Source organism: Molothrus aeneus, chromosome 2 (assembly GCF_037042795.1).
Source record: "Molothrus aeneus isolate 106 chromosome 2, BPBGC_Maene_1.0, whole genome shotgun sequence".
NCBI classification, from domain to species: domain Eukaryota; kingdom Metazoa; phylum Chordata; class Aves; order Passeriformes; family Icteridae; genus Molothrus; species Molothrus aeneus.
Window position 1 is genome coordinate 39507657 of NC_089647.1, and position 14912 is coordinate 39522568.

At 34.0% G+C, this 14912-nt stretch overlaps 1 protein-coding gene across 3 annotated transcripts in view; it reads left to right on the plus strand.

The window, feature by feature from the left end:
* The window catches only part of CNTN5 (contactin 5), a 611650-nt gene that overhangs the window by 369400 nt on the left and 227338 nt on the right, over positions 1-14912 (plus strand). For all 3 annotated transcript variants that reach the window (XM_066544731.1, XM_066544730.1, XM_066544732.1), the window contains one exon: positions 9840-10058. In XM_066544731.1, the coding sequence (XP_066400828.1) occupies positions 9840-10058 (219 nt within the window). The remainder of the gene's footprint in view (positions 1-9839; positions 10059-14912) is intronic.

Consider the following 14912-nt stretch of genomic DNA (forward strand, 5'->3'; position numbering starts at 1 on the left):
GACACATTAGTAATTTAAAACATTGTTTGACCACTGAGTGAAGACCTTTTTCAAAGGGAGTTTGCAAAATTTTGAAATCTGAATACACAGGGTGATGGTGACAATTCTGAAATTTACCTATGGGCTGTGTAAATGTTCAAAGGTTCCAAAACAGAAATCTCTGTCTGCTTAGCAGAAAACACAAATTCTAAATTACCCATATGTAAGAAGCAAATACTAGAAATATAGGTTTTCCTTGTTAAAATTAGGAGACCAAAGTGTCAGAATTATGCCATAGGTGACCCGTGTGTACACTGCGGTGGAGGTTCTATCGTCATAGATCTGTGAACTCCAGTCTGAAAACAAATAAAAGAGAGTTACATGAAGTTGACTTTCTTGAGTAATTAGGTCCACAAATTCAACCTGCTTTAGAGATAAATAGAGATTGGAACTAAGCTAAGAAAGATTTTATTATGTTATTGCACAGTTGAATTTCCCTTATGCTTCATTAGAAGTTATTGTACCTTTCTCCCCTCAAGCTACTTTGCATCAAAACTGGGTAGAAATACTTTGGCTCTAGAAATCATGTGTCTGGAAATGTGTCCCAAAATATGCCCTCCCTACAAGACTGATTGGTCTTGTCTGACTCTGTGCTACACTAGCTGAAACCTCTCAGAATAATGGTTCTCTAAACTTAATAATTTCAAAGAAAGAGAAATTTCAGGTAAGCAGAGATTTTTCTCTGTGATGATTGACTTTCATTGTCGTTTAGGTATGCAAAACCATAGATGGGAACATAAAACCCTCAGAATGCAAATTCCCTTGAAATGACAAGGCTTACTGATTCACTATCTTTTCTTTATAGAGAGGATTTTGAAATGAAAGCTATAACCTCAGGCTTCAAAACAGGCACACTAACTGTGTTTACAGTAAAGTTCCATATACCAAATAGATGATTTAGAATAAATCTTTCTGTTCAATGTTACTCATACTTAAAAATTTACTTATATGAGAACAGTAAATTTGGTTGTACTGGAAAGGACTATTATAAATTCTCTTTGAAAGATATCTACATTTTAGTCAAACTTGATTGATTTCAAAATTTTTTTTATTTAAAAATTCCAGCTATATTCCATGTCTGCATATTTGAAACTACTTTTGAAATGGAAATCAGCAACAAATCCAAAACAATTCAAGACATGACAAGTCTTTTCTTACTGTTTCCTATGTGTACTCCTCTAAGTCCTTGACCAAATAATGCTACTTTGAAATGTAGTTCTGATTGCTTTAGAAAATCCTCTGTGTTGACTTCTAAAATCAACTGTGCTCATTTTTTTCTGCTGTATTTTGCATTTTCATTGCTTATTCACTTGATGTACATATAGAGGTCAAGTGTGTCTGTCGTGCTTTTTTAGTACTGGCCCAACTGCAGTAAAATTGCATCTGCTACAGTGCCAATGCTTACAGATTATTTGTTTTTCACATAGCTTTTTCTAATACATTTATATATTTTATTAAAATTCTGCATAAAAATTTACAATGATTTTGTTTGCCAGGTAAATTTTATTTTTAGACCTTTTGTTGCTGTCAGTAATAAGAAAATATGCTTTTGTTCCAATTTCATTAATATCTTATCATGTATTTCTTCTTTTTAATTCCTAATTGTAATTCTTCAGGATGACTTTATTGAAACACGAGGCAAAGAACTCATGATAATTTCTTTGGAGCTGTAACAAGTCATTGACTAGTCTAAAAAGAGATGTGTGGCTGCCACTGCTGGATGGAATGATGTTACAGGGTATTTCCTTGGGCTGCATTATGATATTGTCATATCATCTTGAATGTAGCTCTTCGTTTAAGAATGCAGACCTCCATTCTCCTTCAAACACCCCGTAGAATAAAATTGTGAGGTTTCTCTGTAATGCTGAGATCTTTTACTTGTATGTATAATATGTAAAGCAGTTACAATCTGCCTACATTTTACATGTAACACATAATAATTTCCCTCTTCCATGTTAAGCATTATTCTTAGCCACTGGAAATTTATGTAATACCTTTTCCAATTTGCTCAAATAGGCTAAACTTTTTATAATCTGTATATATAAGAACAATAATTGCAAATTACCATAAACATATATGGCACCTATATGTTATGGATGTTTTTGACACCTCTAAAATAGATCCTTCCATTTTCTAAAAGTTATTGAAAAAGCAACATTATTACAAATAGCCTCACATCCCTAAAACCTGTTGCTGAACTTGAAAATTAAAGTCTTCATTTCTAAACTTTAGGAAACCACCGGCTAGCTAATTATTAAACTACACTTATCACTTTTTGTGTGACAAAACATTTGTGTTTGGAAATTATATTAGTGCTCCTATTACTATCTTGAAATTATTCACTCTTTGTTGGAGATCACTTGTACAGCCTCTCTTTTTCTCATTGTAAAGGACTGTAGAAACAGCTCAAGTCTGTGTCCTTCAAAGAGCTGCTAGTCTCTCTCAGTGCCTGCATCCTTTTGACGGCTTTCCTTTGAATTTGCAAACACTTCACTGAGGGGGCCTGGGTCACCACCAGAACAGGCTTGCAGTTGGAAATGCACACAAGCAGGCACCAGGTCCAGTGGTTAAAACCAACCAGTATGAATAAAGAGGAATGAAGAATCATATGAAGAGACTGTGGGATGTTCATAGTGTGCAGATGTGCCTGTGTTACAGATTTACCCTGTGAGAATACAAATGCCTGCACAGTGCACTCTTATTTCATTGCAAATCCTGAAGTTTTTGATGCTTTGAAGGTTTTATGTCTTTCATCTCTATTTCATCTCTGACAAGAAAACGAGACACGTTTTGGCATGTACATTTGCATGGCACAGCTGTGTCCATGCAGGAGGATGGTGGAACAATGTCCATCATAACAGGGTGAGGATTTTTTAGATTTTTATTTTCTTTATTATTTTTAAAAACAGTTCAGAAGTGACATAAAACACTACCTCCTTAACAATCTGTAGATCTAGTTGCCACTTTAAATATTAAAAAATACTTAAGAAATGTTTTGCAAGAATATTTGTCGGAGCATGAGAATGAATTTCACTCTAAGTGTGTAAGAGTTGTTTAATTGCTAGCAATAGCTGTTTACACTGACAGTACATCCAGTGATTAATTCACAGGATTCCTAAGGGAAGACTGAGCCACAAAAAGATCTCAAAGATGCAAGCCAGGGTAAAGAGTGTGTTGTAAAATATTTAGCAAACATTAAAGCAAACCACAAAGAACTACAGGAGGAGCCAAGGGTAGGGAAGAATATATTATCTGCCTCAAAAAAAAGAGCTTTTAACTTGGAGATAGATTTTTTTAAAGAGGATTAAAGACTGTGTTTCCAATGGACACACAAACACACCAAATTGGGCTAATATGTAAGGATGTGTATGACAGGGAAAAGAAAAACTTGCATTATGTTGTTTCCTTTTTAATTGATTGATTGATTGATTGCTTAATTAATTATTAGGATTTTGACTGCCTGATGATGGTATTAATAAATCAGACAAATTATTTTATATTTACATTTTATATTAAAATAGTCAGTTACAAATTCCTTCTTTGCTGTGGATTGATCTATTATTTTTCCCCCCTAACATTGATATGCATATCATTGCAGGAAGGAAGAGATATAAATAAGGATTTCTCTCCATCTAATTAGTTTAATTGATTTGTGCTGAAATAGTTGACCTTTAGCACTAGGTTCTCCCTTCACATTCAAAATTGACAGCTCACTCTGATGATCATCAGCCATGGGGAAAATAAGTTAAGGTTTCAATTAAAAGCATGCAGTGTAGGCTAATCTATGGATCTCACATTAGTAATGCTCCGTGCTTCCCTGCTAGAGAATATGTATCATGTTTGGGCTGAAATATATCATATAGAAAGCACCTGAAGAAGTACTATAGTGAAGTATATCTTAAAATTGACAAACCAAACCTACATGGGTGTCTTAAAGCACATGTTCATACATGTCAACAAATTACATCTAGTCAATAGCACCCCTCTTTCATGTCAAAGATCACAAGGTATTTAAAATAAGCTAATTCTTACACTGTATTTCTTGAGTCCCCTCAGCTATCTTCACTGTTTGCTTTAAGTCTTATTTTTCAGTAAAAACTGACCTAAAACTCCTTTTTATTAGACAAACAGGCAGAAACAATCCACGCAGGGGTAAAGTGTCAGACCCACCTGTGGTCTTCACGAGTGCAAAAGCCAGAAGTAAAAAATGTTGAACTAGATGGAATATACTAAATAATAAGGGTCTGTTGCTATTCTTTGGACTAAAATTTTTCTTCAATAATACCATTAGAAGAGTCTTCAAAATGTTTTATATTTTTTACTTCTAAAAAGCAGTTTTCATTAGATGACTTCAATGAATTTCAAAAAAAGGTGCAAAACACTCACTGAACATAACAACTGTGTTTGAAGCCTATGCTATGGCAGAAACACACCCTAGCTCATTTTATTCAGTATATTACATTAGCATGATTTAAACAAGACAAAAAATATGACAATAAATTCAAAGCACTTTTCTCAGTTGTAAACCACTTTACTTCGGACAAATGCTGTTCCATAATTGGAATATATTATTACTTTTATTATTTGTACTACTGTAGTCGGAAGCATTCTCTAGCAGAAGGTGTTCAGTATTAAAGTGCATTTTGTTTGCTCTGGTGTATGTCATATGTTGGATGCAAAGTGGGAATAATTGGGCGTATATTGAGTAATCTATTTGCTGAATTATGAGGATGAAGTGGAAGTAAGAGGAAAAATAGATTGTTTTTCGAGTTGGAAAGGAAGCAATGAATAACTCTACAAAAGCATCTTTATATTATTCAAAATAATTCCTCATAAAAATTCATGACATTTAAATTAGCTCTAACAGTATAATATTCCAATGATGTTGATTCAATTGCTAATTGCCGCTGGAAATATTCTTTACCATCTCTGAGTCAATGTTTTAAGTCTTCAAATCATTTCCTCTTTGTTATTTTAAAGGAAAATAACATCTATCCCTAATTATTTTTTCCCGTGTCTGTCTATAATATCCTATGTTCTTAAAATTGATGCCTTGTATGGCCAGATTTCTAAGAAAAAGACAAATTCTATAAAGTGAGAAGCTATTGCAGATTTTCAAGTTAAATTTTCATGCATCTTCCTTGAATAGCGGACTACTGAAAAGCTCAACAGAACAATTTTTGGATTGAAGGTTTACTTTTTTTTTGCGAAAGACCTGGCAAAAAATATATTTTTCCCTGAAGAAAGACCACCTTGCATACATAACTTTTCTCCCTTTCTCACACTATCATATCTGTGGTGAAAAGGGCTGATGAGGATCACCAACATATTATCCTTGAGAACTTCCAGCTTCTAAGTCATCCCCCACTGCTTCTTTGGAAAGAAATTAAAATTTCTTGATTTTTCACTCCTTTGCAGAAGAACCAAATATTTTGAGCAGAAAAGACACAAATGAAGCTTGATTGATTTATGATGAGAGAACTGGAGAAAAGGAGGCTCTGGATGTACCTTATCACTCTCTGCAACTACCTGAAAGGAGGTTGCAACAAAATCAGGGTCAGCCCCTTCTCCCAGGCAATGAGTGACAGGACAAGAGAACATAACCACAAGCTGCAACAGAGAGTGTTCAGATTGGACATCAAAAAGAATTTCTTTGCTGGAAAGGTGTTTAAGCATTGGCATGCATTGCCCAAGGAGGCAGTGGAATCGCTGTCTCTGGAGGTGCTCAAGAAATTACTAGATACAGGCCTTAGTGCAATGGTCTAGTTGTTCTGTGATAGGTCAAATGTTGGACTCAGTGGTCTTGGAGGTCTTTTCCAACATTTATGGGTCTATAATTCCATGGCTAAGACAACTGAGATCTGAAAAGTTGAAATTTTGACATCTTAGCTATTCATTTTACTTTCCTTTACATTCTGTGGCAAAAAGTAGCCATTTATTGAGACTGCCTACCATATCACATGCCATTTTTCTCCTCCTTTCTACTGCCTGTAAAGTGAGCTCAGCCTCACTACCTTATGTGCTGACATCCAGAATCCAAATATTCAAAATGAGGTCTCCAGTGAAAGTTTCCATCTCATGATTCGTTTGATTTTGTTGATTTTGACAATGCAATGTCAATAGACAATGTCAATAGAAAATGCAATGATATTGCATTGTCTATTGCTTTCAGTGATAAGTGGGATAGAGTAGCAACTTTAGAATAAAATCTCTCTCAGATAAACTAAAGCACCACGGTAGGAAATACACAGAGGAGGATCAGATGAACTAACAAGTTCTTGAGAAATCTACTGGTTTCCACTGAGTTCTGGGGGATTTTTTGTGTGTGTGTTTGGCTTGTTGGCTTTTGGTTGAAGTTTTTTTGTCCATGTTTTTGTTTGGTTTTGGTGTTTTGCTGGGTCTGCTTTGGGTTCTTTTTTGTTATAGTTATTACAATTTCATCCGAAAAGTATTATTTATTCACATTTTGCTGTGTTTTAGTAGTGATCCTAGTTCTCATAGGAGATGACCTGTATGGACACCTTATCAACAACAGATTTCTGCTATTATTGCATCTCCTCCCAAGTTCTTGCCAAGCTACATGTCATTGAGCAGTCTAAGGGGAAACCAATGTGCATGCACAGAGCAGAGCAGAAAGTATATGTCTGTTTAAAAACTTGAGGAGCAACACTGATACAATCCACTGTACAGAATGAATGCACATATTTCCATAAGCTTAGAAGACTGAAAGCTTCCACTGAAACAATGTAATTAAAAGTTACAATGAAAAAAATGGGTTATCATTCTTAGTGACATTTGATTAAACATGCTAGCTCGCAAAAATACACAAATGAAGGTCACATTTGCAAGTATTATAAGACAGTCTACATTTTAATTAGATAGTTGAAAAATGTCAATGAGTTAGTAACTGACCAGGAGTCACTTATAGAAAAAAAGGAATAAAAGAAAACAAAACATCACACCAAAAGCCAGAATCCTTTACTCTCTATAAATTCAAACATTACAAAGACAGTTTTCAAAGAAATGTTGGGGTTGATTCAATGAATTTGTCTTGTCACTTTTCTCTCTTTAAAGAAAGAATGCATTTTAGTCAAATTTCTGTGTACCATTATTTGAACTCTATTGAGCTATGCTGTGCCTTTAAAAACAAACTATAAAATATAACAGGGTAGTATTTGTGGCTTATATTTGCACCTATGGACTGTACCCAAGGAACTTGTGTAAAATTTGCTGTCTTGTGATCCCCTTTCCCTCAGAGTAAGCCTTGTTCTCCCACAACAGCATACATGAAATAAAGTTGAATTTAATCTGACACAGATATTACAAACTACAGGAATAAAATTCTTTCAAATTATCTTGAAATTCATATTTTTGGTTTTTTCTAAGACCAAAAAAACCCCCTTGGTAATCAGTGGAAGACAGGCTCTCTATTACCTATGGCACTGGTTTTTTCCTTGTTGTCTTGAATCTGATCAATCTGACTGAAGAGCAGCATGTGCTGGAAATAATAAGAGATGAATTAATAATTTATTGATACAGATTCATTAAAAAATTACCAAAACTATATCAGTTTGCTGATAAGTTGGAAGTTGCTGATAAGTGTTGGAAATCCATTAAGAAAATTAAAAAGAAATAGTCTATCTTAAAAGTGTCATACCACTGTTAAAATTACTATAAATCTGACAGTTCTAGTTCAAAGAAATATGAAGGCTAACCCAAACCACTAATTTTATTGTGGCTGGTTTCTAGTCACTTTATATCCTTACCATTTGGGCCTATATCTTCCTTATCTGTGTCATGCAGCAGAAGGGATTTTTGGATGTTTCATCCCAAATACTTAACTATTTTCTCAGAATGAGACTATGAAAAACATAATTTCATAATGAAGCTCAAGTACAGCAGCATTTTGAGAACTACCCATAGTATTTTTGATGAAATTTCTCAAGGATTTTTAGGGTAGACTGGTAAAGTAAAAAAGTACATTAGAGAGTAATATCTATTCTCCAGCAGTTTAACTACTATGTACTTAAATAATGGAATATATAAATTTATACTCCCAAATCTCAGAAGTCTAATCCAAACCAAATTAAAGGAATAATTTTACTGTAAATAGTACTCCAATAAAAATATATTCTAATTAAGGCACTGTAACTAGGCAGTTCAGAAGTCTAAATCTCTGAAGGTGAATGCTCAAATTGGGAAGTAAGTTTTGTTTTCAGGTGAGCGTGTTTTCTGCTGTAGTTGTCAGTAATGATCACAGGCTACAGACTTTCAGTAAACAAAACAAGAAATATTTCCTTATGTATAATTTATTAACCATTTCCAGTTATGTTTTACAAGGGAAACTTTACTCAGACACAGCATCCCCGTGAGCATGACAGAGCAACTGGAGTCAGGGTGAAATTTCACACTGATCGCTAATCGCAGCCAAACAAAGCAATTATACCGTAGAAAGTCAGAAAACAGATTCTGTAACGCTATCGTTACTGCAGGACCTTTTCACCACGTCACGTGACTTTTGTATCCTTTCCTTCTCTTTCTTCCCATTGTACTTTGCATTCATACTATCTGAGATCTTGTAGATTCTTTTTTTCTTTCAAACCCTGAGACTACCACTGCAGAAGTAGTGTTCCACACTCTGCTAGATAACAAAGAATTATAGAATAATTTTTTATTTTTAAGCAGAAGAAGAACTGCAGTCTTCTTAACTTGATGAGGCAGCGCAGAACAACTTCATTTCATAAAACTGACTACACAAAATATTTCAGCAAAAAGAAGTTGTCAGGACTATTTAAGTGTTGAATCCTATTTACTAGAGTGGCTTTTTGTGTTACATATGCAAACAAAAAGGAGAGTCACAGCCTAAAAATGACAAATGTTACATACTATGCCAATGTGAAAAGGATGTCTGGTTTTTAAATATTTATCACCAGCAGAGATGACAGCACAGAGATCTTTTTTTCTTCATGACACTTCCAATTGCTCTCTAAAAGATCTGTTCCTTCATAGGCACTGGATATTCAGTCTGGATCCCTTTGCTCATCTCTGAATTATATTTTTGAATGTTATTCTAACCTCCTTAATATTGTTGCATACTTCTGCCTGCTTTGTTCCTGCAGGTCCTGAGTTATAGATTTTAATCTATTGTAATGTAATTTATTTTCTTTATATTTGATGTCATAAAGGGACTGAAAACTTGGGCACTATTCTTATTTGTAAATGCTGAAATTTTAAATAGAGTCAGAAAAGACAAAAAAAAAGGAAATTGAAGAGACAGCAGAGGAGGTGACTTTAGCATATGTATGTTTTTGGGAAAGGTATTTGTGCATATAGGTACTTTTGGCCCATTATCTTGCCTGCTTGATTTGCAGAGTAGTGTTGAATTGAGAAGCACATTTATTTTCAGTCACTTTCTGCATTTCACATACAAACGGAAGGAAGGCTGTGAAGGAAAGATGGTGGCCTGGCAGACACTTTTCCACTATGAAATAGAAATATAGGGTCATATAAATAGAATTAAAAACATCGAAAACTCATGTTTCCATAAGTAAGAAATTTAGTGAATACCTGATTTATATATTGTGGTGAAGCTGCAGGGAAATTTTCTTAGAGCTCCATGCTGCTACCCAATTCTTTTCAGAAGCTGAGTCTCTCATCAAGCCTGGTATGTTTCTGTCACTCCATTTATAGATAAAACTTTTCTGCTTTTCGACTGCTTAACTAAACATTCTTTTGCAAAGTGACAGACTTAGTCTCTACCCAGTGTTCACATCTTGTTGGTTTTTTGGATTTTTTTCCAGATTATTCAGAAGCTGTTCCTGGTCTCCCCACATCATATGCTGCTATCCTAAGAATCAAATCCGGTAGTTCATCTTTAGCCTCATTTAATACAAAGAACAGACCACGATTAAGCAGTCCTTCATTAGGAAGTGTATCTTCACCAGGCTGGAGAGGATCCACACAACATTATCACTCCCCAACAAACCTCTACCACTTCTCAGAGACCTTCAAGCATGATGGTAAGTGTAGCTTCCCCCCCTAAAACTTGGAAACATTTTTCAAAATCAGTGTATTTTTGTCAGCTTATTTCAGTATTTCTCAGACACAATTTTGAATTATATTAAATGTCACAAGGAGGAAATGAGCTGCTTTCCTTTGGGCTCTTCAGAACAGCCTTAAAGTCACCAGTTAAAATATCCTTTCTTAAAGATTCCTATGCAGAATTGTTTTATGCAGGTGTTGCTACAGGAAAATAGCAAACCAGTGATTTGAAACTCCATTACAGCACAATTTCATCTAGTAGTAAAATCTAAGCAAATTTTTCTCCTTGGAATCTTTTAATGTAATCATGAATGCCAGTAATATAAATTAAACATGAAGGATAAACCTTATAAAACTACTTTTTCTCTAAATTATCTCTTCTGTGTAGTCAACTGTGTCATGCATGTATTGATGTGCATGCTTGGATAGAGTTTCTGGTATGATATGACGTCGTTCACCTATAAATGCAATAATTCATAGGAACAATACATATTTTCCCATGTTTGGTTACATTTTAAGAAGCCACATTTCTAATACCATTTCTTTAGTGACAATAATTACCTGAATTGCAGTCAAAAAAGATAGAAAGCCAGAAAGAAAAAAAGGAAGGAAGGAGAGGAGGTGGGGAGGGAGGGAGAGATTAGAGGAGACATAAGCATATTATAAGTATATTCCTCATTTACATCTAAGGATGTAAAATAGGAAAGAATTGTGATTAATAGTGTGAAGTTCAATGAAATTCACACAATATCATGAGTGTGATAACAGGTTACTTTTTGACTCAACAAAGTCTTATTTTTTTTCCCAGAAAATGTCTTGCATTTATTGAAAATTAATGGCATATGCAAGTGGTTTGTGTAGAAAAATGGGTAATATACAAACATAAATACGTTCCCTGAATAAAGTTTGATCTAGAAAAGAAACAATTTAATCCTGTCAGCAGATAAATTCTGTTTGATACCACTTTTGGGATAGGGGCATTTTTCTACATTTGTCCTTCCACTGTAATATTTGTTTAAGCAGTGACTAGAATGAACTCAGTTTTTCCCCATTCACCAGACACTGATAACTCCTCCCCGACAATCTTTTAAGAACAGGTTAAAATAGGACATTTTTAGGATGAGATAAAACATGTTTTAGATTATTATAATGTAGAATTTGCATAATGTCCATTATTAGAACTATAGTCTATTATCCTGATCTTTTACAAAATGAATGTCTAAAGACTGAAGGAGAAAGCAAAAAAATACAGATTATTTGAATAATATGGTGCAAGCTAGAACTAGAAATCCTGGACATCTCCAGAAAGTGCAGTAAGATCATAGCTCAGGGACGATCATTGTACCATAGATATGATCTATGATTTAGGTCAGCAGTCTTGACTCTCCTCAAAACACTGGGGCCACATTGCAGCTCAGCAGTTGAGATTGATCCGTTTCTCAGGAGCAAGTGAAAAACCACTGACTATAGACAAAATTGTAAAAGGGCCTCATAAGGCTTAAATACCTTAAATGCCTCATAAGGCCTAAAGAACAGAGTATTTGACCGAGAAGAGAGGAACACCGTTCTTCTAAACACTACACAAAATAGCCCCACGAGATTTATTTCGCTTACAGATCTTGGTATATCCAGCTGTGTAGACACTTGTAGAAATAGGTAAATCTGAGTCACCTGATGATATTTAAAAGCCCTTGATTAACTGAAGTGCCTGCATAGCACAAGCATAGGTATGAGACAGTATTTAGAAAAGATCAGCATGTCACCAAGTAGGATAATCTGCATCATCTAAGAGGACTTGAACACATCGGTCATGGCAGCTGAATGTAACTTGTTTTCTAAATCTCTCTCACTTCTGTTAAAAGCTTGATCCTGAATAAATATCTTTGATATTTAGAAGCTGAGAATTTTATATAGAATATTATGAGAATAAGTGACTATTTCAATTATCTGTCATTATACTTGTATTTCTAAATTTCTTGATTTTGATTTAGGCTAAAGCTACTTTTTTGGTTTGTTTTTTTTTTTTTGGTTTTTTTTTTTTTAATTTTAGTTTTACAGGTCTTGAAGTAAGGATATTCTAGTTATGATCCTAAAACTGCTATGTGATGATAGAGTTAAGCCATGTTTACCAGCCAAGACTTCCTAAATGAGGAAATGTTACAGCAAGCTGTGGTAAAAAGACACCACTGCCTCAAGTAAGAGGACATTTTTAGGAAGAGATAAAACATGTTTTAGATTATTATAATGTAGAATTTGCATAATTCAAATGTCTAATATATGGCATAAATTCAGGAGTGAAGTTTGTCATAAAAAACACCCAAGAATACTTTTATTAGCTGCTGAATTATACCAGTTCTCAAGTGACTTCTCAAATTATTTCCCAGCAGACATGTTCAAACACCTGACATGGCCTATAATAAAGATCCTTTTATACTGACTTGATGTTATTTCATTTGCACTATCAATTCAACACATGTTTCCTGATATCTTAAATTAAAAGAGCTGTGCTCTACCTCACTGCTGACTTTAAATTATCTGGAATTATTTAGCGTAAACATGCAGCTAAGGCAATGTGGTCTTTCTCTTCAAACTATGTATCAATGTGTAAAGTCATGACTAAAAAATGTGAATAAAAAGTATGAATTATTCATTAAATATTCTTGAAGAATCATAAAACTGCAAACTCTTATATTTTCTTACTGTTCCAAAAACTTTTGGAATTGCTGTAGTAAAGATAATTGAACTTAACCTTGAATAAGGACTCTCTTTGTCCTTTCATCTTTGGTTTGACACATTTTGCAAGAAAATGAAAAACAGTCTGTCACAACTGAGAGTGTTTGAATCAATGGACCCCAAGATATGCAAGACCTGAATGTAATTTCTGTAAAATGAGAATTCCTGTTTCCCCACCATCTGCTAGATTCGGCACATACATAGTCTGAATTATAGACACAAACCACTAATTTTTTCTGTTACTAAAAATATTTTACAGCATTGATTCATTTGGCATGCAGTTTAGATATTATAAGCTAAATTTAGAACAGATTTATTTGTTTCAGAATAGAGAATGCATTTTCAAGAAAGGGTAAAATCTTGTATCATCTTGCTTATTAAGCAAATAAACATGTTTCAGAAAAGGTAAATGTGAAAATGTGAGAAAATAAGTTAATCTTTGCAGTATAAACTTAATAATGCGTGTACTGTACAATGTTCCAACATGCAGCATACTAGAATCAATAAATAAACCTTGAGGCATGTGTATCAGCCTCAGTTTACCTCAAAAGGAGTCTCAAAGTTTCTCAGCTTTTAAGTTGACAGTTTAAAGATTCAAATTTATTTTTAGAAATGGATATGTTGAAATATACATGTGTGTATATGTGTGTGTATATGTGTGTATGTGTATATATATATATATATATATATATATATAATGTCCCTGCTTCTATATATGCAAAATAATTATTGTTAATTTCAGCAACTATTGTTAATTTCAAAATATTTTACACAAAGATTTAATCATCTCATATTTTGCCTTGATGAATTTGTGGGTTTCTTTTTTATTTTATTGAAATTTTGAAATACGTAATATTTTGACATATGATAGTGATATTAGAATTAATAGTATTTTTTTATTTCTTAGGTGTAAAGATGAAAGATTATATCATAGGATCTACCTGTAAAATAAGTATTGCTGCTGAAGTTAATACAGTTTTTCAGTGTTTAAACAAAAAATCAAAATAGCTTCTAGCTTTTATCTGGGGAAAGCAATAGGTTTCCATTTAAATCAGTGTGAATATATATCAAAAATATTTCTGAATATACTGAACAGGTTTCCTGTCTGGTTCCACGATAACAAAGGTAATCAGATGATCCATTTGAGTCATCAATTGACTGAAGTTCATACAAACATAAGCTGAAAATCAAGAATGGGAAGAGATAAATTCAAAAACAAAGTTGATAGTGAGTAGCATCATAGTGTGATCCACCTATACCAAAAAGAATCTTTCAATTTGTAGGACCAAACTGGAATGAAATGTCTTTGCCTAATTTGAATTACTTCTTCTTAGATATAGATTTCATCAACATGTATAGCCTTATCAACAATAATTTCTTCAAACTCATTAGTGTGTCCTGAACACATTAATACCTAGGTCATTCAGCTGTAGTTTGGTCTGCACTGTGTCAAGTAGGTACTTTTCTGGATAGGCCCTGTATGCAGAGGAACATCATCTATATTTTAGGATGGAAGGTCTCTTAGTGATTCCTCATTTTAGGCTGCTTTAGAAGTTCTATATTTTACATTCCCTGCCTAACTTTTCTTTATAAAATTCTTCCACTCTACATGGGCTCAAGAAATCTTTGAAACATGGGAGTGAAAAATAGAGCAATAGGGAAACATTCTTCCTGGTCTTGTAAAGAGTGCTTCTAAAGGGACATGAGCAGAAGAAGGGAAGAAGACCTGAAGGAATATTTCCTTCCCCCATATACAAAGGCTGCCTGAGCATATCCTCTCACATAATGTGTCTGTTGTTCCTTCCCACCAGGAGTTCAGACTGAGAAGATGGCTCCATGACTGATTAAGCCGGTCATGTATCTTGGAGGGTACTTATTTAAGAAAACATTTATAACAACTTCATTTCTTTTCCTCTTTAGAAGTACAGCACTTAGAATTATCCAACTAAAAGTAATAGTGTCAGTGTAGCTTCAATGCAGGAGTTTGAACAGGGTCATATTTTTTTCCTGTCCACTCTGTGTTCCCAGGGTTCCAGGAATTGATTAATTTTCTCAGTATATTAATTGACATGTATTTTTATCAATGGTGGCAAGAAAGC